Genomic DNA, 23383 nt, shown 5'->3' with positions numbered 1-23383 from the left:
CTGATCATATTTCGGCAAGGCTTTAAATAAATCCTAATCAAAATTGCAGTTCGGACAATGTCCATTTATATTTTGTCACCAAAGCTGGAACAAAGCCAGATGAGAAATTACTTTAGATAAAAATCAATCTGTACTTTTGTCCTTTGTGTCTGAAATGTCCCCAACAAGAGTTTAACTGAAAGTTAAATGCACGCAAGTCTTTGTTTCAATGAATACCATTCGAAGCCAGAGATTTTTTCAAATTTAATTTTTAAAATATTAATTCTAATGATGTGGGCGTCAAAGACAAGCTCAAGATTTATTGCCTTTCACAGGGTTCCTGGGAAGGTGGTTCCTGGAAGCTCTCTTCTTGAAGCACAGCAGACTGTGTGGTAACAAAGCTGTTAGGGAGCTACAGGGTTTGACCCAGTGGCTTTGAAGAAATGGTAGTGATGTGTTCAAGTTAGGACAGTTGTATTCCCATTCACCGACTCTCAGTCTAGGTGGTGAAGGTTGTGGGTTTGGGAGGTAGAGCTGTACTCTTCTCGGTGAGCTTCTGTAGTACATTCTGTAGATAATGCACGCAGCAGCCAGAAATGTGCCAAAAGGAGGAAGTAGATTTTCAGATTAGTGGATGAGCTGCCAATCAAGTGGTTTGCTCAGAACTATATGCTGCTGACTCTCTGCAGTGCTGCTGCAGCTGTACCCAACTAGGTAGGAGTAGACTATTCAATCAATGTTTGACTTGTGCTTTGTAAGTAATGGAGAGCATTGAGGAATCAGGAGACAAGTCAATCACAACACAATCTAGTCCCTGACTTGCTCTAGTTGTCATCTCATTTATCTGACTGAATCAACTGATATTCTGGTAAGTGGTGATGCTCAGGACATTAAATAGTGGGGAATTAGTGACGGTAATGGCATTGCATGTCAAGGAGTAAAAGGCTGAATTCTCTCCTGTTATGGTCATTGCCTGGCACTTTGTGCAGTGTGAATATTACTTGTCTCTTATCAGCCCACGCCTGAATGTTGTCCAGGTCTCACTGCGTGCAAACAAATGGAGCTAACACTAAGTAATCATCAGCAGGCAGCCTTATTTCTGCCCTAATAGTGAAAAGAAGGCCCACTGATCAAGCAGCTAAAAATGATTGAGCCGAGGACTTTGCCTTGAAGTACTCCTGCAGTTATATCCTAAAGCTGAGATAATAACTCAATGGCGAACACAACCTTATGTTGGGTCTGACTGCAGGCGCTGAGGGGTTGCTTCCTGATCCACATTGACTTTAATTTTCCTGGAGCTCCCAGTGTCATGCTCAAGCGAATGCTATTTTGTCATCAAGGGCAGATATACCTTTAGAATTGAGCTTGTATCAATGTTTGTACCATGACTTCCATGTGGCCTGCTGCTGAGTGGTATGCGTTTGCAAGAGTTATATCTGAATTTAAAATTGTTATTCTGTCACAGAAAATACTGAGAAATCTCAGCTGGTCTAACAGCCTCTGCGGAGAGAGAATAGAGCCAGCATTTCGAGTCTGGGTCATCCAGCTTTGTTTGTTTTCTACAGGTGCTGTCAGACCTGCTGAGATTTTCCAGCATTTGTTGTTTTTGTTTCAGATTCCAGCATCCGCAGCGTCTTGTTTTCAATTATTGTTATTCTGTAGCTTATTTGATTTGATTATTTCCAAAAGCCTGAATAATTTCAATTTTAAGTCAAATAGAGATTCTTGATGATGTGAACATTTGAACAAAAGTTAAAGCAGTGCATGCACACATAAGTGCTGCATAGTTCAGAGGAAGAGTACTTCACTGGAAGAAAAACGTGATAAATAAGCGTGACTGTTTAGATTACATTGAAATAAATTCTCCCACCGTGATTTTCAAAGAAAACTAATTCTATTACTTTCAAAGTTATTATCACATTATGTCATGACTTTATATCATTTAGATTATATAGCAGAGAATATGTATAGCATAATTGTATTGATTGAGCTCTCTGGTCATGATTGGTTCTATGATTGCTGGGTTACCAAATGCATCTCAGTGCCTTCCATTTTTACCATATATCAGTTTGATTGAACAAACTGTAATGAAGTTCTTGCAAGTGTTGCTCTTACAATTAGATAAGTTGTTTTATAGGTTGTGAAACAGTTATACTAACAGTAATATACAGCTAAAACTTATTTCATTGCCAAAAGGGCATGGTCAAACTTAATTCATTCTGAAAACAATTCTCTTGATAAAGATTACATTATCACTAAACGTGATTATCTTAAAAGCATGCATATATAGCAAAACCTTCCAATTAGAGCATTTCACAGTTAAGAACATAAGAATATAAGAAATGGGAGCAGGAGTAGGCCATCTAGCCCCTCGAGCCTTCCCCACCATTCAATAAGATCATGGCTGATCTGAAGCGGATCAGTTCCACTTTCCCGCTTTCTCCCCATAATCCTTAATTCCCCTGTCTATCAGAAACTTATCTATCCGTGACTTAAATAAGTGGTGGTAGCCTCCACCACTTCAACGGGCAAAGAATTCCAGAGATTCACCACCCTTTGAGCGAAGAAGTTCCTCCTCAACTCTGATCTAAACAGCAACCCCCTCCCCCATCTTGAGGATGTGTCCTCTAGACCTGCTATCCTTTCTAAGCAGGAAGAATCTCTCTACCTCTACCCTAACCATCCCCTTCATTACCTTGTAAGTCTCTATAAGACCCCCCCTCATCCTTCTAAACTCCAATGAGTACAGACCCAGTCTATTTAGTCTCTCTTCATAGTCCCACCCCCTCATCTCCAGTATCAGCCTAGTGAACCTTCTCTGCACTCCCTCCAAGGCCAATATATCCTTCCGCATGCAGTGACTAAAACTGCACACAGTACTCCAGCTGCAGTCTCACCAGTACCCTGTACAGTTGCAGCAAGACCTCCCTGCTTTTATATTCTATCCCCCTCGCTATAAAGGCCAACATTCCATTCGCCTTCTTGATCACCTGCTGCACCTGCAGACTGGGTTTTTGTGACTCGTGGACAAGGACCCCCAGGTCCCTCTGCACCATAGCATGCTGCAGCTTTTCGCCTTTTAAATAATAATCCCTCCTACTATTATTTCTGCCAAAGTGGATAACCTCACACTTGCTAACATTATACTCCATCTGCCAGGTCCTCACCCACTCGCTCAGCCCATCCAGATCTCTCTGCAGACTTTCCACACCCTCCACACAATCTGCTTTTCCACTCATCTTCATGTCATCAGCAAATTTCGTCACCCTACACTCAGCCCCCTCCTCCAGATCATCTATATAAATGGTAAACAGTTGAGGCCCCAGCACCGATTCCTGCAGCACTCCACTAGTCACCAACTGCCAACCAGAATAGCACCCATTGATACCAACTCTTTGCTTCCTATTGGACAGCCAATCCTCTATCCACGCTAACACCTTACCCCCAACTCCATGCACCCTAACCTTCTTTAGCAACCTTTTGTGAGGCACCTTATCAAACGCCTTTTGGAAATCTAAAAACACCACATCCACCGGTTCCCCTCTGTCTACCACACTAGTCACATCCTCATAGAAATCCAATAAGTTTGTCAAATACGACTTCCCCTAAATGAATCTGTGCTGCGACAGCTCAATCAAACCATTCTTTTCTAGGTGCCTCGCTATTTCTTCTTTGATGACGAATTCTAGCATTTTTCCAACTATAGATGTTAAACTAACTGGCCTATAATTCCCTGCCTTTTGTCTGCTACCTTTTTTAAACAGCGGCGTAACATTAGCCGTTTTCCAATCTTCCGGCACTTCCCCGGAGTCCAGCGAATTTTGATAAATAATTACTAAGGCATCCACTATCACCTCTGCCATTTCTTTCAGAACCCTGGGATGCATTCCATCCGGTCCTGGGGACTTGTCCACCTTCAGTCCCATTAGTCTATCAAGCACTACCTCTCGAGTGATAGCAATCGCATTTAGGCCCTCATCTCCTACCATCCTTCTATCTTTAATACCCGGCAAACTATTCATGTCCTCCTCTGTGAAGACCGAGGCAAAAAACTTATTTAAAGCCTCAGCCATTACCTCATCGCCCGCTGCTAAATTCCCCCCTCTTATCCTCCAAGGGTCCAACCTTCACTCTAGCCAGCCTCTTCTTCTATATATATTTGTAAAAACTTTTACTGTCATTTTTTATATTTAGTGCTAGTTTAGCTTCATACTTTATCTTTCCTTTCTTTATCACCTTCTTAGTCATTCCTTGTTGATTTTTAAATCTTTCCCAATCTTCTGATCGCCCACTATTTTTAGCCACTCTGAACGCATCAGCTTTTAATCTAATACTCTCCTTTATTTCCTTTGATAAGCACGGCTAGTTAACCCTTCTCCTACAGTCCTTCTTTACCATTGGAATATATTTCTGCTGAGTACCAAAAAAGATCTCCTTAAAAATCCTCTACTGTTCCTCAGCCGTTCTACCAACCAATCTGCACCCCCAATCTACATTTGCCAATTCTGCTCTCATCCTATCATACTCCCCTCTGTTCAGAGGACACAGTTACTCTCATATGTTAAGTCTATAAATAGCGCAAATATTGATAACCACAAGCACTAATAAGTACAAACAACACAGGGCAAGGCAACAAGTACAACTGGTGCACAGGTAACATTAGCCAGACATTCACGTGACATAGGTCAACATTCTGCGTCTGCCAATAGCTCAAAGAAAATAGACATGCAAGAAAGAGGCGTTGCCATGGTCTGTGCTTGCACTTACCAACCTCCACAATACTAGAACAGTTGGGACCTGTGAATCCATCGGGACACTCACATGAGAAAGGTTCATCTGCCAACCCTGTCATGCAGGTGCCTCCATTCTCACATGGGTTGGGTTCACATACTTCCCCTATTAATAGAAATCACAAAGGTCAACAATTAAGGGATTTGTCGCTTTTAAAAGGGTTAAGATCAAAAAGATTATGTAAAAAGACCAAGACAAATTGGTAAATCACAACTGTGACAACTGAATTATCAGTAAGAATATTGAAACCATGTCAGCAACAAAGCATCTATTACGTATGTTAACATTTTGAAGGAAGGAGATGGTCTAGTGGTATTATCACTCGACTATTAATCCAGAAACACAGCTAATGTCCTGAGGACCCGGGTTTGAATCCCACCATGGCAGATGGTGGAATTGGAATTCAATCAACAGATCTGGAATTAAAAGTCATGAAACCATTGTCAATTGTTGAAAAAACCCATCTGGTTCCTTGATGACCTTTAGGGAAGGAAATCTGCCATCCTTATCTGGTCTGGTCTACATGTGACTCCAGAGGCTCAGCAATGTGGTTGGGTCTCTGAACAAGGGCAACTAGGGATGGGCAACAAATGCTGATCAGCCAGCAATGCCCATGTCCCATGAATGAATAAAAAATAATATTTGAGACACCTCAACAATTCATCCCGAAATGAAGGATAGAATACAGTCACCTTCCCATTTGCCATTTTAAAAATGGGCACTTGCCATATCAGTTAGGCTTATAACAGTGCTACAATGGACCTTTCCGCGCACCAGTTTTTAATGAAGAAAATAGCTATAAATTTACCATGTATGGCACATACAAAGATTCATCTCTATAATCTGAACAGGCACTCCCCTTCACATCTAAAGAGTCTGAATACAGCTCTCTACAACTGCAAATAGGCTGATACCCGCTTTCTTGACCAGTGATATTGACAATCAACAAATTTCAGCTTCCAGATCAGATATGGACAGATACAACAAACACTACAATTACTATCCAATAGGGATTGGTCAAATCTTTCTGGCTGTTCTTGCCTGTGGGATCTTCCAGTCTCACTGATGGCAAAACCGCCTTATGGGTTTCCCAGCGGTGGGGATGGTTTCAATGGGAAATTCCATTGATAGCGACGGGACTAAAAGATCCCACCACTGCTCAATGGCAGCCCACTGCCCGCTGCCATGAAATATGCTGAGGGGGACATATGGAGAAATCCCCGACACCTACTTCCAAAAATCTATTTTGAAGAATTTATTTCAACAGGAATCTAGATATCCAGGAACAAATATATGACAACATTCCAAGAGTAAAAATCAATGTAAGGTCTGCATGCTTTTACAATGGCCTGTCAGAAGGACCATAGTAAGGAATACAACTCATTCTCTATCACACAAGATGTAAAGTTACACCAGCCATCTACTCCCAGGAACTCACCATCGTCCCTCAGACAACACCTTCCAAACCCACAACCGCTACCATCTAGAAGGACAAAGGCAGCAGATACCAGCACATTGGGTGGGATTTTCGGCCATGTTCGCCTCAAAACCGGAAAGTCCCGCCCAGGTCAACAGACCTTTGCACGGTCCACCCCTCGCTCGCTATGCTTCCCGTGGCAAGCTGGAAGGGAAAATTCTCCCCATTCTCTTTACAAACTTTAATTTTCCTGTGAACTCTCCTCAGCACATACCACCATATTCAGTTTGAGTTTGGTTGCAGCCTGAGTCAGCAGGTTGTGCGTTCCAACCCCACTCTAGAGACTTGGGTTGGAATGTCACAGCCCCTCTTGCCAATGGGATCTTCTATTCCCGCCCATGTCAATAGACATTTGGATAGCTTGCCACATTTTCAGGCCCAGCCCCCACCACGATGGGGCCATAAAATATCTCCCCTGAACACTTAATCTCAGCTATTGGCATCTTTGGATGATACATTGAACTAAAACACTACCTGCTTAAGTGGTGCACATAAAAAATCTTCCTGCAGTGGTGGATAATTTCAGAAGCTGTATTATGGATAAAGCATCACCATTAACGAGTAAAATAGACAGAAAAATCATGTGTCCTTCAGCTTCCTATTCTAGTGCAACTGTTTATAGTTAGTTTGGATCATGAAATTCTTCACAAGTCACTGTTAGGCTCAGTATGTATCATTAGCCAAGCATGGTAAAGTCGCAGACACTGATATAAAATATATAACTTGGATGAAAGTGTAAGACCAAACTGAACCTTGAGATCATGAAGGAACAAATCATACATAAAAGCAGTGTGCATCACACTTCACCCAAGTCCCCAAATTGGGCAAGAAACCTGTAAAATGTCAGCATTTCAGGAAATGTATCATTTCACAGGCATGCCAGAGCCATATGCAGTATTTTTTCAATCTAATAAAAGATGCAATAAATCTTTGAAGCTACTCTCAAAACGAGATTGCTTCAGGTTGTTATGAATAAATTGTAGGATCACTACAAGATCTTCCTAAGCAGAAGGGAAAAGAGACAGAGAGAGAGAGAGAGAGAGAAAAAGAAGGTACATATGTAATGTTTGAAGAAAATAAATGTCTTCAGTGTTAAGTTTAAATTATAAAAGCAAATTGATTTCTAATGTCACTAGTTAAAGTTTAAGGTGATTAAATTAAGTTCTCTAATGTCCTTTTAGGTGTTAGGCCATCACCAAATCCTTCTGCTGTAACTTGGCCCATTGAAATGCTCACTTGTGTGTATACATCTGCCAGTGCACAGAATGCCATTTTGGTAACAGGATTTGTGCCTGTACACCTAACAGCTATTGTAGCATACAGAGCAGCCAGCTCAGAATGTCAATCAGTGTGCAATGCTCATTGACTGCAGCACTGCTATTTTTCAACATTATACCCTAGCCAACACTCTGGGTGAGGTTTTCAAGCCCTTCCTGCTGGTGGGATCCCCCAGTCCCGCCAAAGGCGACTCATTCCTCCCTGTGGCAGGCTCCCCAGTGGCATGGCCAGCAAGCAATGTTAATGTCCATTTGACTTCAGTGGGACCAGAAGGTGAGTTGCCTTTACGGCCAGGAAAGCCGCTGCGGGGAGACCAGAAATTCCCAGCCCAGGTCTTAATTGTCCCCAGCTGAACATGATGTTAAATAGAATGAAGGAACCCCCACCATTGTGCTAACAGAGACCATAAACTCATTACGGATTAGCTGTTGGATAATTTCTTCACACTGCTCATACTATTATATAAAAACTCATGAATATCTAGTTCATGGTTCATATTAATGTTTTAGAGGAAATATTTAGTTCTGGAAAGATTAATTTTTTACTGTAGAAAATAGGATAAGTGCAATTAAACCGGCTTGGAATCTATTACACTTAAAAGGATGGGATCATGTTAACTTAAGTGGTTAACAACTAGAACGGCAAGATCATAATACAGCAGATAGGCTTACTTAGCTGGGGAATTGGAGACAAGTGCCGGAATCTGACTGAGGCTTTCAGAACAGTATCTCCATTGGCTTCGGGCAGGGCCTTATGAACCTTGAGTGGGCGAGGCAGCAAAATTCCAGCAAAGGTTGCTTTCAAAGGCAGGCAGTCGAGAGGACGTATTTGTTTTGGAAGTTAGAACTAAATTAGTTTATCGATTTATCTGAGTGTTCTTCAGCAGGGGAAGAAACTGGATGCAAAAAAGGTGCTGCCTGTAGCAGGCTCTGGGCAGTTGGAGCTCAGAGATGTCCAAGGAAGCTGAGAAGGTGGTGAAAAGTTGTTGGTTCAGTGTTGGAAGCAGTTGGAGTGCATGAGAAGACCTGGGAGCTATTTGTAGCTTAGTGCTGCTGGGAGACTAGGAGAAGAGTTCTCGCAGAATCTTGCCAATGATAGGCGGAGGAGGAGGATAATTTGGCAGGAGGCCCGAAAATTAATTTTATGGCACTGTGAATTTCCTTCATGGTTTTCTGCTGGTGTCCACCATGGCAAATCAGGAAACCCACAGATAGCCTGTGTGAAAGTGATTTTCATCCCACTAAATGGGATGCCCCTTTCAGGGTGGCCTGAAGAGGAAACAATCTTCCTCTTGAAATTGGGTGTGACTGGAAGGATGAAGAGAGGTCTCACAGAACAGGACAAGTTGCTAAAAGGGGAGGCAGAGAAGGGTGGTATGGGGTGGCGGGAACAGGCACTCAACAGGAGGGCCTATCTACTGGGCATTGTTAGGGAACAATTTTCTTGCCTCAAATTCAGTGAGCAACCAGTGCATCAAATGTCTTCACTCAGTAAAGAGGTTGTGATTGAAACCTCCCAACTACTGCAGCCAGAATTGCAACCGAGAAGCAGGAACAGGGCTGTATTCTGGAGTCATGGGAATACTGGTCCTTAACCTTTTGTGCCTGGTTTCTTCCAGGCTGTTGCTGGAAGTACAAGCAACATTTCTCAATCTACAATGCATAAGGCACATCGTTGAGGCCCTACACACAGAAACACTGATTGTCTCAATCATTCTTGCCAGAGACAGGCAAGTACAATGGTTTGCCCAAATTGCAGGCTTCTTCATGGCATACAGTGCCATAGACTGCACACATATTGCCTTGAAAGATGCTCATCTGAGCTCTGCCGCTTTTCTGAATCAAAAGGCATTCCGCTCTCTGAATTGTATCAGAAAGTAGGCTGGAGTTAAAGCTTACCTAACAACATGCAGACCTTTGACAGAAGTTGTTGTGGATTTGGAGATGTTGGCCAACTGATGCCACATCACTCCACAACTGGCCACTGTTCCATGTTGGGAATGTGGACTCTAAACCCTACACAGAACCTTGTGCCAAATTGGTGCCTAATACCGCCATGCTTTTTGATCACAGATTTTCCAACAGGTTTTGCAGTACACCAAGCAACTAGCTATGTGCACTTATTATACTGATGTTGCCCATTGAAGTTCTCATCATACTTTTCCACAGAAGAACAAGTGGCATAGCCTTGTCCTCAGGTGAGTTGGCACCTGTGCTATCTCTAACCTTTATTCTGTCTCCTGTGCACTTTTTTCCAGTGTCTCATCATGTATAGCTACCTCCTCTATTCTATTCTTTCAAATACATGCAAAGTCTGCATCTGAGCTGAGTATAAAGTGGAGTGAGGGGTTGAAGTGACTGGCCATATTGTGATGGGCTGGGAGGTGGGAAGGCTTGACTGGGGAGGGAGTGGGTTGTGGGTGGCGGGGAGGGGTGCGTAGTTTGGTGGGTTAGTATCAGAAGGGGAGGCTGATGTCTTATCACCGTCATGACCTTTATAAGCAGAGGGAGCCTCACCACACAGACTTGACTAGGTGGCAAATTAAGGGATCAATTGCAGGCTAATGTCTATTTGCTTGAGCATTTAGTCCACATCAGAAGGGCACTCCACAATGTGTAAATCTCATCAGACTCCCAGTGGGCTCCTGAGGTGATTCGGAGTGGAGAGCACATTCTGTTGATCTCCAGTAACTACCCAGTGACTGACACTGCAAAATAACTGCCCACTGTGCCCCCTCTCCCACCAGTCACCCAGTTTGTTCACATATACTTGCCATCACTTTGAGGGAGACTAGACATTGAAGTGCCCTCTCCTTCTTGCTGTAAACTCAGCAGTGACTGACCCTAACAGCGGCACTGACAAGGTGCTGAGCTGCTGGTCCTCTGATTGGTTCAACATCTTTGGGGTGCAGATCCCTGTCCTGAATTGATTGGCAGTTCCCATAGCAGTCTGTTAATCAGCCCTTGTCAGCAAAGTGGGACAAGGTTAGATTGTGGTGTGGGGAAGAGGAGAAAATAAGTAGTTCATGCTCTTATCCTCTGCAACTTCTCATCCAGAAGAGATATTGGGATAATGGAGAAGTAGGGTGTGTGGAAAAGGTTAGTATGAGCAGAGATCCTGTTCATTGACTTCATCAGTCTCGCTGACCCAGTCCCATTGACCGTGGCCTCTGCAATACCCTTCCTACGATGGTTAGCCCAATCTCCTCATGAGGGTTGAAACATGCAGGTGCGCTTGTCCTCCTCCAATTATTTCCTATTGTCTCTTCCTGTGTGGCAACTTCTCTTGCAAAAGAAGGAAGTGTGCCAGTAAGTAAGCTGCAATATTTTTGGGGTGATGTCAATATCATGGTTGAATAGCTGCCAGTGGATGTGACGTTTATAAAGTGTGCTATGTGTGTGAGGGTGAGGTAAACCATATGATTTGAAGGATTATGTAACAATGAATCGAGAAAGTTGATAGGTAAGCATTGAGGCTCTGATGGTGGAGTATCGCCATTAGAAGATTAACTCACTCAACCTCACAGCTTACATGAATTTGTACTGTATTGCACTCATCGTCATCATCATCAATAGTCATCGACTTCAGGAAGCGTAGTGGAGAACATGCCTCCGTCTACATCAATGGGGAAGAAGTAGAAGTGATTGAGAGCTTCAAGTTTTTAAGTGTCCAACCACCAAAAACCTGTCCTGGTCCTTCACGTCAACACTATAGTTAAGAAAGTCCACCAACACTATACTATCTCAGGAGGCTAATGAAATTTGGCATGTCTGCTATGACTCTTACCAACTTTGCAAATGCACCATTGAAAGCATTCTTTCAGGTTGTATCACAGCTTGGTATGGCTCCTGCTCTGTCCAAGACCGCTAGAAACAAAAAGGGTCATGAATGAAGCCCAATCCATCACTCAAACTAGCCTCCCATCCATTGTCTCTGTCTACACTTCCCGCTGCCTCAGAAAATAGCCAGCATAATCAAGGACCCCATGCACCCTGGACATACCTTCCACCTTCTTTCTTCAGGAAAAAGATGTAAAAGTCTGAGGTCACATACCAATTGACTCAAAATCAGCTTTTATGCTGCTGTCATCAGACCTTTGAATGAAGTTACCTTGCATTAAGTTGATCTTTCTCTACACCCTTTCTATAACTATGATTATAACAATACATTCTCCACTTTCTTCTTTCCTTCTCTATGTATGGTGTGCTTTTTCAATATGGTGCGCAAGAAACAATACTTCTCACTGTATACTAATGCATGTGACAATAATGAATCAAATCAAATCAAATCAAAATTCATGTTTGTGGAGCTACACTCCTGGCGTTAACATTTCTCCCCCTGCCTCCTCAGCACAAAGCCAGAGAACCTTCTGAAGATACAAAATGGCCTGTTTTGCAACAAGGTCTCCTCCCATTATCAGAAAACCTTGGTGCTCACCTTCTGACATGTTCAGCCATTGCTGAAGGTGTCACAGCTCAGACTGACTTTACAAAAAGCTCCCACTACTTGTTTCTACCACAATACACCTCCTTTTATCAAAGAGGTACAAACGGCATTAAAGTGATCCCAGCTGCTCATGATCTTAGGTCCCTGGATAATGGGAACAGCCAATGAACAATGTGAGCCACGCTCGCTGCTCGTGTCAATCACTGGAAACAGAATGCAACATGAATTTAACATGTCTGCAATAATTGCAAACTGTGATCCCTGCACTGGCTTTTGGTGGTTATCGAATTCAGCCGCCTCTCTGCCTGTAATGAAATGGGGACTTTCTGCATGTTTGTAAAATTAGATTGACCTTTGTCATGCAATTTCTAGTTTCTAACAATTCGATTCTTAGAAGTTTGCATTGCAGAATCGATAATAATGTCATTTGCAAACAATACACAATTGCAATCTCACAAAGTACTGTATCTCAGTATCAAATTGCATTGCAAATAATATCAGTAAATTAAATACCACATTAATTTTTGTGGATGTAGGAGGCAGCAAGTTAAGAGGTTAACATCAATACTCAAAGCTAAATTATGCATTTCTAACTTTACATAGATCAATGGCTTGCCTGAAGAGGAATCATAAACACATCTCTCTCAACAACTTGGTCGCTGCTTCTACTGGTAACTGTCAGTAAACAATAAACATTTCAAAGGCTGGAGGGGCATTTGGAGTGATCAAAACAGAAATGGTGACCAAATATCTCTGAACTCCCTGACACCCTGTCACTTTGTGATCCTTATGAAATTTGGGAGCTGACAGGGATTTGATTTATTTTATACAAAGGTGAAGGTTATTGTTACAGTACTGAGTAGAGAAGCACCTGGTTCTGGCTCCACCCCAGTTCAGAGTAAGACTTAAAAAGCCATTCCTGAAATGGTAGCACAACATCACATCTTTCACCTGGGAAAAAAAAGTGCAAGCCAGTGGATCCCAGGGACTGGTAACTGAGGTAGACAGTGTAGAATTTCAATAGGACATAGACAAATAGATGGTGAGGGCAAATAGGACACAGACGAAATACAAAGCAAAGAAGCATTTTGGTAGGGCGTACATGGATGGTATTATAAAATTAGGGGTAAAGGAATGTGAAGTTTAAGTGAGGGTGAAGCAATCCATACAATTTGAAGGATTGGTAATGACTGATAGAGAAAGTTGGTAGCGGATGTTGGGGCTGTGATGATGGAGTTGGGAATATCATCATTAGAAGATTAACTGATTCAACTTCACAAGCTGCCTGAAGTCAATAAACATCTTCCTCACACTGCACCAATATATGTGGAGCTACACTCCTGCATAAAGGGGGACAGGAGAAGAGGGATCTAGGTGCATAGTCCATTGAAGTTGGCAGGACAGGTGGCGAGAACTGTTAATAAAGCATATGGTATTCTGGGCTTTTTTTATTAGGGGTATAGAGTGCAAGAGCAAGGCATTTATGATGAATAATAGAAGATATTATCGAGACCTCTGATAAACAACTTTGGGTGTGTACAATTGTGTACAATCTTGGGTCACGCATTATAAGAAGGATGTGAGCACTTTGGAGACAGTACAGAAGAGGCTGATAAGAATGGTTCCATGGACGAGAAACTTCAGTTGTCAGGATAGACTGGAGAGTTTGGGATAGATCTGCTTGAAGAAAAGAAGGCTTAGAGGAGATTTGATAGTGGGGCTAAAGTAGTTGGAAAACTGTTCCCTCGCAAAAGGATCGGCACCGCTTTAAAGTGATTTGCTAAAGAAGCAAGTGCAATGTGAGAAAATAATTTTTTACACAGTGAGTGGTTTGGGTTTGGAATATACTGCCTGAGTGTGGTGGAGGCAGATTCAGTTGAGGCATTCAAGATGACATTAGATGATTATTTGAATTGAAACAATGTGCAAGGGTGCAGGGAAAAGGCAGGGGAATGGCACGAAGTCATAATGTTCATTTGGAGAGATGGTGCAGACACAATGGGCTGAATGGCCTCCTGTTACTTGATTCTATGATTATATGCCAAAAGAGAGACAGGTTCAATTGTGGAAACCACAGAGGAATCTACTTTCTTCTGTCACAGGATTCTCCTGTGTAGATATTCTGGGTCATACCAATATTAAAAAAGAGGTGATATTGGGTGTCTTAAAAGCATTAAAATAGATATGTCCCCAGGGCCTGATGGGATCTACTCCAGAATACTGAGGGAGGCAAGGATGGAAATTTCTGGGGCCTTGACAGAAATCTTTGTATCCTCATTGGCTACAAGTGAAGTTCCAGAAGACAGGAGGATAGCCAATGTTGTTCCATTGTTTAAGAAGGGCAGCAGGGATAATCCAAACAAAAGATCGGTGAGCCTTACATCAGTGGTAGGGAAATTATTGGAAAAGATTCTTAGGGACAGGATTTACTCACATTTGGAAACAAATGAACTTGTTAGTGATGGACAGCATGGTTTTGTGAAGGGGAGGTTATGCCTCACTAACTTGATCGAGTTTTTTGAGGAAGTGATGAAGATGATAGGTGAGGGAAAGGCAGTGGATGTTGTATACATGGACTTCAGTAAAGCCTTTGACAAGGTCCCTCATGGTAGACTGGTACAAAAGGTGAGAGAGCTGGCAAGATGGATACAGAACTGGCTTGGCCACAGAAGACAGAGGGTAGCAGTAGAGGGGTGCTTTTCTGAATGGAAGGCTGTGACTAGTGGTTTTCCATAGGATCAGTTCTGGGACCTTTGTTGTTCAGAATATATATAAATGATTTGGAGGAAAACGTAGCTGGTCTGATTAGTAAGTTCATAGACCACACAAAAATCGGTGGAGTTGCGGATAGTGAAGAGGATTATCAGAGGATACAACAAGATATAGACCGGTTAGAGACTTGGGCAGAGAAATGGCAGGTGGAATTTAATCCAGACAAGTGAGAGATAATGCACTTTCGGAAGGTCCAATGCATGTAAGAATTATACAGTGAATGGTCGAACCATTCGGAGTATTGACAGGCAGAGAGATCTGGACATACATGTCCACTGATCACTGACAGTGGCAACACAGGTGGGTAAGGTAGTCAAGAAGACATATGGCATGCTTGCCTTCATCGGTCAGGGCGTTGAGTATAAAAACTTGCAGGTCGTGCTACAACTGTACAGAACCTTAGTTAGGCATCATTTAGAATACTGGGGGCAATTCTGGTCACTACACTACCAGAAGGATGTTGATGCTTTGAAGAGGGTACAGAAGAGATTTACCAGGACATTGCCTGGTTTGCAAGGTATTAGTTATGAGGAAAGGTTGGATAAACTCGGTTTGTTCTCACTGGAGCGACAGAGGTTGCGGGGTAACCTGATAGAGATTTACAAGATTATGAACCGGAGATAGCCAGAGTGGATAGTCAGATGCTCATTCCTAAGTAGAAAAGTCAAGTACTCGGGGACATAGGTTTAAGGTGCCTAGGAAAAAGTTCTGAGGAGATAGGTGAGGCAGGTTCTTTTACACAGAGGATGATGAATGTCTGGAACGCGCTGCCCAGGGAGGTCATGGGAGCAGATACAATAGTGACCTTTAAGGGCATTTAGACAAATACATGAATAAGATGGGAATGGAAGGATACAGACTCCATAATGCATATGGTTTTAGTTTAGGCAGGCATCATGATCAGCACAGGCTTGGAGGGCTGAAGGGCCTCTTCCTGTGCTGTACTTTTCTTTGTTCTTTGCTCCAGAGTTGTGGTGCAGTTTTCACTAATCATCAATCATCCACATGATCTTCACTACGGGGCATATACAGGAATATTCAAATGAACAGCACCAAAAGCTCCACGTGGCCTTTTCTGAAATGTCCTCCAAAAGTTGTCATCATTCTCTGCCTATCCCATGAGCTTTTCAACCCATGCTGCCTTCAATTCAAAGCCAAAACCTCTCCAACCTTAGTCATTGAGCTTCAGCCTGCAGATGATGCCTCTGTCTGCACTCACTCAGAATCTGAGCTCCAGACCATTGTCATCTCCTTCTTTGAAGCATATGCGAAACTGGGCCTTTCACCAAATATCTGGGCCTGAATTCCCCCCGCACCCCAGCAAATGCCGGAAACCGACACAGCCAGAAACAGAGGTGAACCTCTCACCAGGCCAAGATCGTGTTTCCAATGCAATACTATGCTGGGTAGCCTGAAGCCTGTTCCCAGTTGGGTCTCTGTGCACATAGGGATTAGAATGTGTTGGACACTGGTTCTAATGGGGAATCAACAGGGACGGTTTAAGAATTTAGAGATAGCTCTATGAACATTGCCAGGAGGTGCCTGGGAAGCTGAAATAACTTTAACAATTGAGTGCTGTAGCCAAACTTTTGTGTGGTGATATGAGGTTTCACAAGAGGCTCAATGGTCTGCTGCAGTCGGCAAGGTTAAGTTTTGAGGGAGCATGGAACTGTGCAGAGAAGTGTAGTTAGGTATCCTGTTTCCTGAATTGGGTAAGATTTTAAGGTTGTGTGACAACTGGCACTGGAGTGTGCATTGCCAAAGATAGGCTTAGTCTGGACAACTATCTCTGGTTCTCATTGCAAAATCCTCCCTATTATCAGAATCTCAGCTTTATGCATTTAATGTTTTAGATATATTAATATGCTGTGAAGCAAATAATCTTTTATTGGAAATAAGTTGCTGGATGGCGCATTAGAATCCGCTGCTCATGTCACTTCAGGAGACAGATATCATCTAGAACGTACACATTTTTCCTAAAGAACGTCAATTGTGTAAGTTCAATTATTTAAAGGAGCAACAATGGAGGCATGATACTGAAATGCTCGACACAAAACTACAAGTCTGGAAATGGCTCACATAGGACTAATTGAACTGACTTGCCAAGGAAATCACTGAATCTTTCCAATGGAATTTCCAAATAATTACTTCTCAGAAAGAAGATAAATAGTCCTATTCCTCAATAGGAACATCATCTCAGTAATAATTCTGCAAACCTTAGCTTACAGATTTTAATTTACCTCCATGCACCATAAAATGAACCGTATTGCTAATACATAAAATATGCAGTGTTCGTCCATTCACACCAATCCCTCTGAAAGAAAAACATGCTCCCTTTGAAAGTTGGCTGAATAATACAGTATTTACAAGCCATATAAAGACAAAACCATATGGGTCACCAAATGGGATTTTTGAAGAGGTACACAAATGTATGTCATATTGCTCTGAGTGATGCTCCTTTAACAAGATTCTTCTGAACATAAGTATCCAGTTGTCTTCTCACGGGTCATCAAAGCATTGACATGTCACCATCTGTTTACCCTTCAATGAAGAGCTATTGCAGAAAGCCAAGTATGCATTTTTAAGATTAATATTAGCATGGAAAGAAAATAAGAAACGACACACACAACCAACTGCATTTTGTCACAATGCCATCAGCTAAATTTCCTACTTTATGAGCATTATTTATAGCTGATACACACAGGTGATGTTCTGTTCTATGGAAAGGAAAGCAATTTCTTCCAATTTCCTTGCCACATGCATATGTCTTTACAATTTAGAAATTTTTTACAATCAAAGGTATAGCTCAGAAAATTCCTGGGTCATTTGCCATACCCTGAGGCAGCAGACATGGCCACATGCTGAAGAAAAACTAGAGACTTTCTGACTCAGTGAATTAGTGGATGCTTCATGAATGATTTTGTACTTCTTTTACAGTATGTGTTCTGGCCCTGGCGGATATATACTTGTGTAAGTAAGACCATAAGACCATAAGATAGAGGAGCAGAATTAGGCCACTTGGTCCTTCGAGTCTGCCTCTACAATTCAATCATGGCTGATAATTTTTTTGACCCCACTCTCCCACCTTTTCCCTGTAACCTTTGATCCCCTTACCAATTGAGAACCGATCGATCCCTGTCTTAAATGCACTCAATGGTCTGGCCTCGACAGCTTTCTGTGGCAATAAATTCCAAAGATTCACCCTCTGGCTGAAGAAATTCCTCCTTATCTCAGTTCTGAAAGGTAATTCACAGAATAACAGGAAACAATATGATGGTAGAACGGACTTCCATCCCTTTCACCCCCAAGACTGAAATCAATGCTGGAAAAGGTTCAATGATATATAAAGATTGCTGGTTACTTTCCTTTCCCTTCTTTGGGCATGACAAGATCCAGGGCATTGTTCCTCCTCTAAAAATGATGAATGCAATAGTAAACCTTCAAAAGGGACTGAAGGCGCTGAATTCAAATGTTAAGTTCTGAATAGCCATTTTGCGAATAGTAATAAATACACCATTCCTCCACTTTAACTGCTCAGCAGGCAGACATTCTTAAGTTGACCAAGCTTATTAAAGGACAGAAATGTAGGACACTGGAAGTAACCTTCCACTGAGAAATGGTCCCCTATGAAAAACAGACTGTGGAGTTGTTGTGGTGGAATTCTCCTCCAGCTATGAGAGTTAGGAGCCCGAGGTTATTGGATGCACCATATCGTTCCTGTGAAGCAGCATGTGACTAGAAACTTCAATACACACTTTCACCGAAATTCTATCGTCCTGCCCACCATGAAATCGGAGCGGGTGAGGGACGGACAATGGAAATGTCCATTGGCCTCGGGCAGGATTTTCCCGTCTCGCTCGAGTGAAGCTCATCCCAAATCAGTTCTCAGCTTCCAGTAAATCAAGCACCAAGAAGCTCTAGGTTATGAAGAGAAGGACAAGGAAGAGGAAAGAAAGTTATTTTCATGTACTTAGATGATGTGGAGGAAGAGTATGTAGCAACAAGATAGCACAGCAGTCCCAGGAACAAAATCATTTTATCTAATCCTCTGCTAAAAGTGCTCTGGTCCAGCCCCTTCTGATCACATTCTGAGTCACTTAAGTACTGTTGATGAGGATGTAACACTGTGTGATTCATGGAGCACAAGGGAGCCCTCGGAGTAGGAATTGGGTGAAGATGTGTCTCCTAATCAGTGACACAGAAAATACATATATAACTGGCTTCGGAGTCATGGAACCCAGGCCTCATGGATACTCAATTGAGAAAAATAATATTGGAACAGCAGCACAGACAAAAATTGAGGTCAGTGTGAAAATGTGCCACAACTGTGTGTTTTTGCATTGGAGTCTACATCCTTAATTCACAGATACATTGGAGAAGCTTTGTCCTTGGTGCAAACATCAATGGGGCCTATGAAATGTTGACTGGAATCTGCAACATCCCCACAATGCCACAGCAATGGCTCAGGATCAGGCATCAACTGGTGCCTCTTCATCCACTGAAGTGTTAACTATTTTCAGATCTGGGGGCTCGGATGCACGCCAGGATTTGTCAGACCTCTCTACACAAGGTAAATGTGATTACACCACCCACAGTTCCATAGAAACCTTGACCTCGAGCCCAATTGATGACAGTGGCTGGAGCTGACCATGAGGCTGCTGTTTGTTAGGACAACAACACAGATCAGGCAACCTGACGGCACTGCACAAGTGACACCCTGGAAGACATCAATGGAATGGTCAAATGGATACAAAAGAGACAAATGGAATTCTGTGTGAAGTCTGAGGTGATGCGTTCAGGGTGGTCAGACAAGACAAAGGGTTACATAATAAATGGGACGATAGTGAAAGGTGAAGAGGAAGTGAGGGACATTGGAGTAAATGTCCACAAATTCCTGAAGCTAACAGGACAGATTGATAAGGTGGATAAGAAGGCAAGTGGAATCCTTTCCTTTATTAGCTGAAGCATTGAACATGAGGGCAGGGAGGTTATGCTTGAACTGTAACAGATGTGTCGAGTATAGGGCTAACGGGAGGACTTTGAATAGTGTGGATGAGCAGAGGGATCTAGGTGTATGTGTACATAGATCCCTGAAAGTTGGGAGTCAAGTAGATAAGGTTGTTAAGAAGGCATTCGGTGTCTTGGCGTTTATTGGCACGGGGATTGAATTTAGGAGTCGCAGCGTCATGTTGCAACTGTACACAACTCTGGTGCGGCCGCACTTGGAGTACTGTGTGCAGTTCTGGTCCCCACATTACAGGAAGGATGTGAAGGCTTTGGAGAGGGTGCAGAGGAGGTTTACCAGGATGTTGCCTGGTATGGAGGGGAGGTCCTATGAGGAGAGGCTGAGGGATTTGGGGTTGTTTTCGCTGGAAAGAAGGCGGCTAAGAGGGGATCTTATTGAAACATATAAGATGATTAGAGGTTTAGATAGGGTGGATAGTAACAGCCTTTTTCCTCTGATGGAGAAATCTAGCACGAGGGGGCATGGCTTTAAATTAAGGGGTGGTAGTTATAGGACAGATGTCAGGGGTAGGTTCTTTACCCAGAGGGTGGTGAGGGATTGGAATGCCCTGCCTGCTGCAGTTGTAAATGCGCCTAGTTTGGGGGCATTTAAGAGATCCGTGGATAGGTTTATGGACGAAAAGGGATTGGTTTAGGTTAGTGGGTCATTGTTTTGTAACTGGTTGGCGCAACATCGTGGGCTGAAGGGTCTGTTCTGCGCTGTAATGTTCTATGTTCTATGTTCTATGTATGTCAAGAATAGAAGGTTGGTTAGGGCAAGATTAGGGCCAGTTATAGACAGCAGAGGGAAGTTATGTGTGGAACCGGAAGAGATTGGAGAGGCATTGAACCAATATTTCTCTTCGGTGTTCACGCAGGGGGACAAGGATATAGCTGAGGAGGACACTGGGTTGCAGGGGAGTAGAATAGACAGTATTACAGTTGATAAGGAGGATGTGCTGGATATTCTTGAGGGTTTGAAAATAGATAAGTCCCCTGGTCCGGATGGGATTTACCCTAGGATTCTCTGGGAGGCAAGAGAAGTGATTGCAGATCCTCTGGCTCTGATCTTCAGGTCATCGTTGGCCTCTGGTATAGTACCGGAAGATTGGAGGTTAGCGAATGTTGTCGAATTGTTTAAGAAGGGGAACAGAGACTTCCCCGGGAATTATAGACCGGTGAGTCTCACTTCTGTTGTGGGCAAGGTTTTAGAAAAAATTATTAGGGATAGGATTTATAGTTATTTGGAGAGCAATGAATTGATTGGAGATAGTCAGCATGGTATTGTAGCGGGTAGGTCGTGCCTTACTAACCTTATTGAGTTTTTTGAGAAAGTGACCAAAGAGGTGGATGGGGGTAAGGCAGTTGACGTGGTATATATGGATTTTAGTAAGGCGTTTGATAAGGTTCACCATGGTAGGCTTCTGCAGAAAATGCAGATGTATGGGATTGAGGGTAACCTAGGAAATTGGATCAGGAATTAGCTAGCAGATAGGAGACAGAGGGTGGTGGTTGATGGTAAATATTCGTCATGGAGTTCGGTTACGAGTGGTGTGCCTCAGGGATCTGTTTTGGGGCCACTGCTGTTTGTAATTTTTATTAATGATCTGGATGAAGGTATAGTTGGGTGGATTAGTAAATTTGCTGATGACACCAAAGTCGGAGGTGTGGTAGATTGTGAGGAAGGGTGTCATAGTTTGCAGGAAGACTTGGACAGGTTGCAGCGCTGGGCCGAGAGGTGGCGGATGGAGTTTAATGCGGAGAAGTGTGAGGTAATTCACTTTGGTAGGAATAACAGATGTGTTGAGTATAGGGCTAACGGGAGGACTTTGAATAGTGTGGATGAACAGAGGGATCTAGGTGTATGTGTACATAGATCCCTGAAAGTTGGGAATCAAGTAGATAGGGTTGTTAAGAAGGCATACGGTGTCTTGGCGTTCATTGGTAGGGGGATTGAATTTAGGAGTCGCAGCGTCATGTTGCAACTGTACACAACTCTGGTGCGGCCGCACTTGGAGTACTGTGTGCAGTTCTGGTCCCCACATTACAAGAAGGATGTGGAGGCTTTGGAGAGGGTGCAGAGGAGGTTTACCAGGATGTTGCCTGGTATGGAGGGGAGGTCCTATGAGGAGAGACTGAGGGATTTGGGGTTGTTTTCGCTGGAAAGAAGGCGGCTAAGAGGGGATCTTATTGAAACATATAAGATGATTAGAGGTTTAGATAGGGTGGACAGTGATAGCCTTTTTCCTCGGATGGAGAAAGCTAGCACGAGGGGGCATGGCTTTAAATTAAGGGGGGGTAGTTATAGGACGGATGTCAGGGGTAGGTTCTTTACCCAGAGGGTGGTGAGGGATTGGAATGCCCTGCCTGCTGAGGTTGTAAATGCGCCTAGTTTGGGGGCGTTTAAGAGGTCCGTGGATAGGTTTATGGACGAAAAGGGATTGGTTTAGGTTAGTGGGTCATTGTTTTTTAACTGGTCGGCGCAACATCGTGGGCCGAAGGGCCTGTTCTGCGCTGTAATGTTCTATGTTCTATGTTCTATGTATAAATCATTAGTTAGATTCCAGATAAGTAAATAGTGCATTTCTGGTCACTCCATTACAGAAAGAATGTAATTAGAGAAAAGATTTCAGAAAAGATTTATGAGAATGTCGCCAGGACTGGAAAGTTGTACCTATGAAGAAAGATAGGATAAGCTGGGGTTGTTTTCCCTGGAACAGAAGAAGCTGAGGGGCCATTTGTTGGAGATGTACAAAATTGTGCAGGAGCTGGATCGAGTGGATAGGATGGGCCTATTTGCCTTAGCAGAAAGTGACTAGGGGGCATGGATTTAAAGTGATTGGTTGAAAGATTAGAAGAAGATGAGGAATATTTTTTCATCCAGAGGGTTGTGGGCATCTGGAACTCACGGCCCGAAAGGGTAGTCGTGGCAAAAACCTTCAACTCATTTAACAGATGTCTGGATGTACACGTTAGGTGTTGTAAACTGCTGGGCTAATGACTAAATGCTGGAAACTGGAGTGGCTCATTTTGCAACTGGCACAGACACGATGGACCAAGTGGTCCCTTCCTGTGCCATAAACTTTCTATGATTTCCAACAGAAGACTTTCACCAGTTCGAAGTTTTTTTCACCAGTTAACTGATGATTTTCACCAGTTAGATGTTTCATGTTAGGAAAGAGTAGACTAGACTAATAACGATTCTTTCCGTGAGAGAAAGTATAGATGTATCTGCAGTTCTTTGAGGCTACAGCCATACAGGAAAGGGTACACATTTTGCTGGCTGATTAATTTAACCAATATTTGAGTTTTCATGGAAAATGAAAATTTCTAATAGGGCCAGGTAAGAAGTCTGATCTGATGTGTTCTTAAGAATAAATGAATCATTACAATCTCCAATCAATAAGTATAAGACTGAAAGATTTGTGGTGTATTTGAAGATACAGGAAGAAAAAGTTATCGCACTCTGGGTCAATAACCAAACTGTGTTAAACAGACGTGAACACTTCATTAATCTGTTAAATTCAATGTCCCTAAAACTGTTAGTGAGAAGGCCTCAGACAAACTTCTTGGTGCTCTACTCCGGGCTTTCCTGCCTCCAAAGCAGCTATGGGCGTCTTCCCAAAAGACTTCATG

The 23383-nt window shown here is 42.9% G+C and overlaps 1 protein-coding gene across 5 annotated transcripts in view; it reads right to left on the bottom strand.

Annotated features, from left to right (window-relative positions):
• The window catches only part of LOC145343177 (EGF-like repeat and discoidin I-like domain-containing protein 3), a 239480-nt gene that overhangs the window by 168072 nt on the left and 48025 nt on the right, over positions 1 to 23383 (bottom strand). For 2 of the 5 annotated variants that reach the window (XM_080189170.1, XM_080189171.1), the window contains exon 2: positions 4747 to 4875. The exons of 2 other annotated variants lie outside the window; for them this stretch is intronic. In XM_080189170.1, the coding sequence (XP_080045296.1) occupies positions 4747 to 4875 (129 nt within the window). The remainder of the gene's footprint in view (positions 1 to 4746; positions 4876 to 23383) is intronic. One more of the 5 variants, XM_080189172.1, reaches the window with a different exon arrangement.

Source organism: Carcharhinus amblyrhynchos, chromosome 5 (genome assembly GCF_965287045.1).
Source record: "Carcharhinus amblyrhynchos chromosome 5, sCarAmb.v2.hapA, whole genome shotgun sequence".
Taxonomy (NCBI): domain Eukaryota; kingdom Metazoa; phylum Chordata; class Chondrichthyes; order Carcharhiniformes; family Carcharhinidae; genus Carcharhinus; species Carcharhinus amblyrhynchos.
The sequence above is the reverse complement of the archived record's forward strand: the minus strand, read 5'-3'. Positions and strand labels throughout refer to the sequence as shown.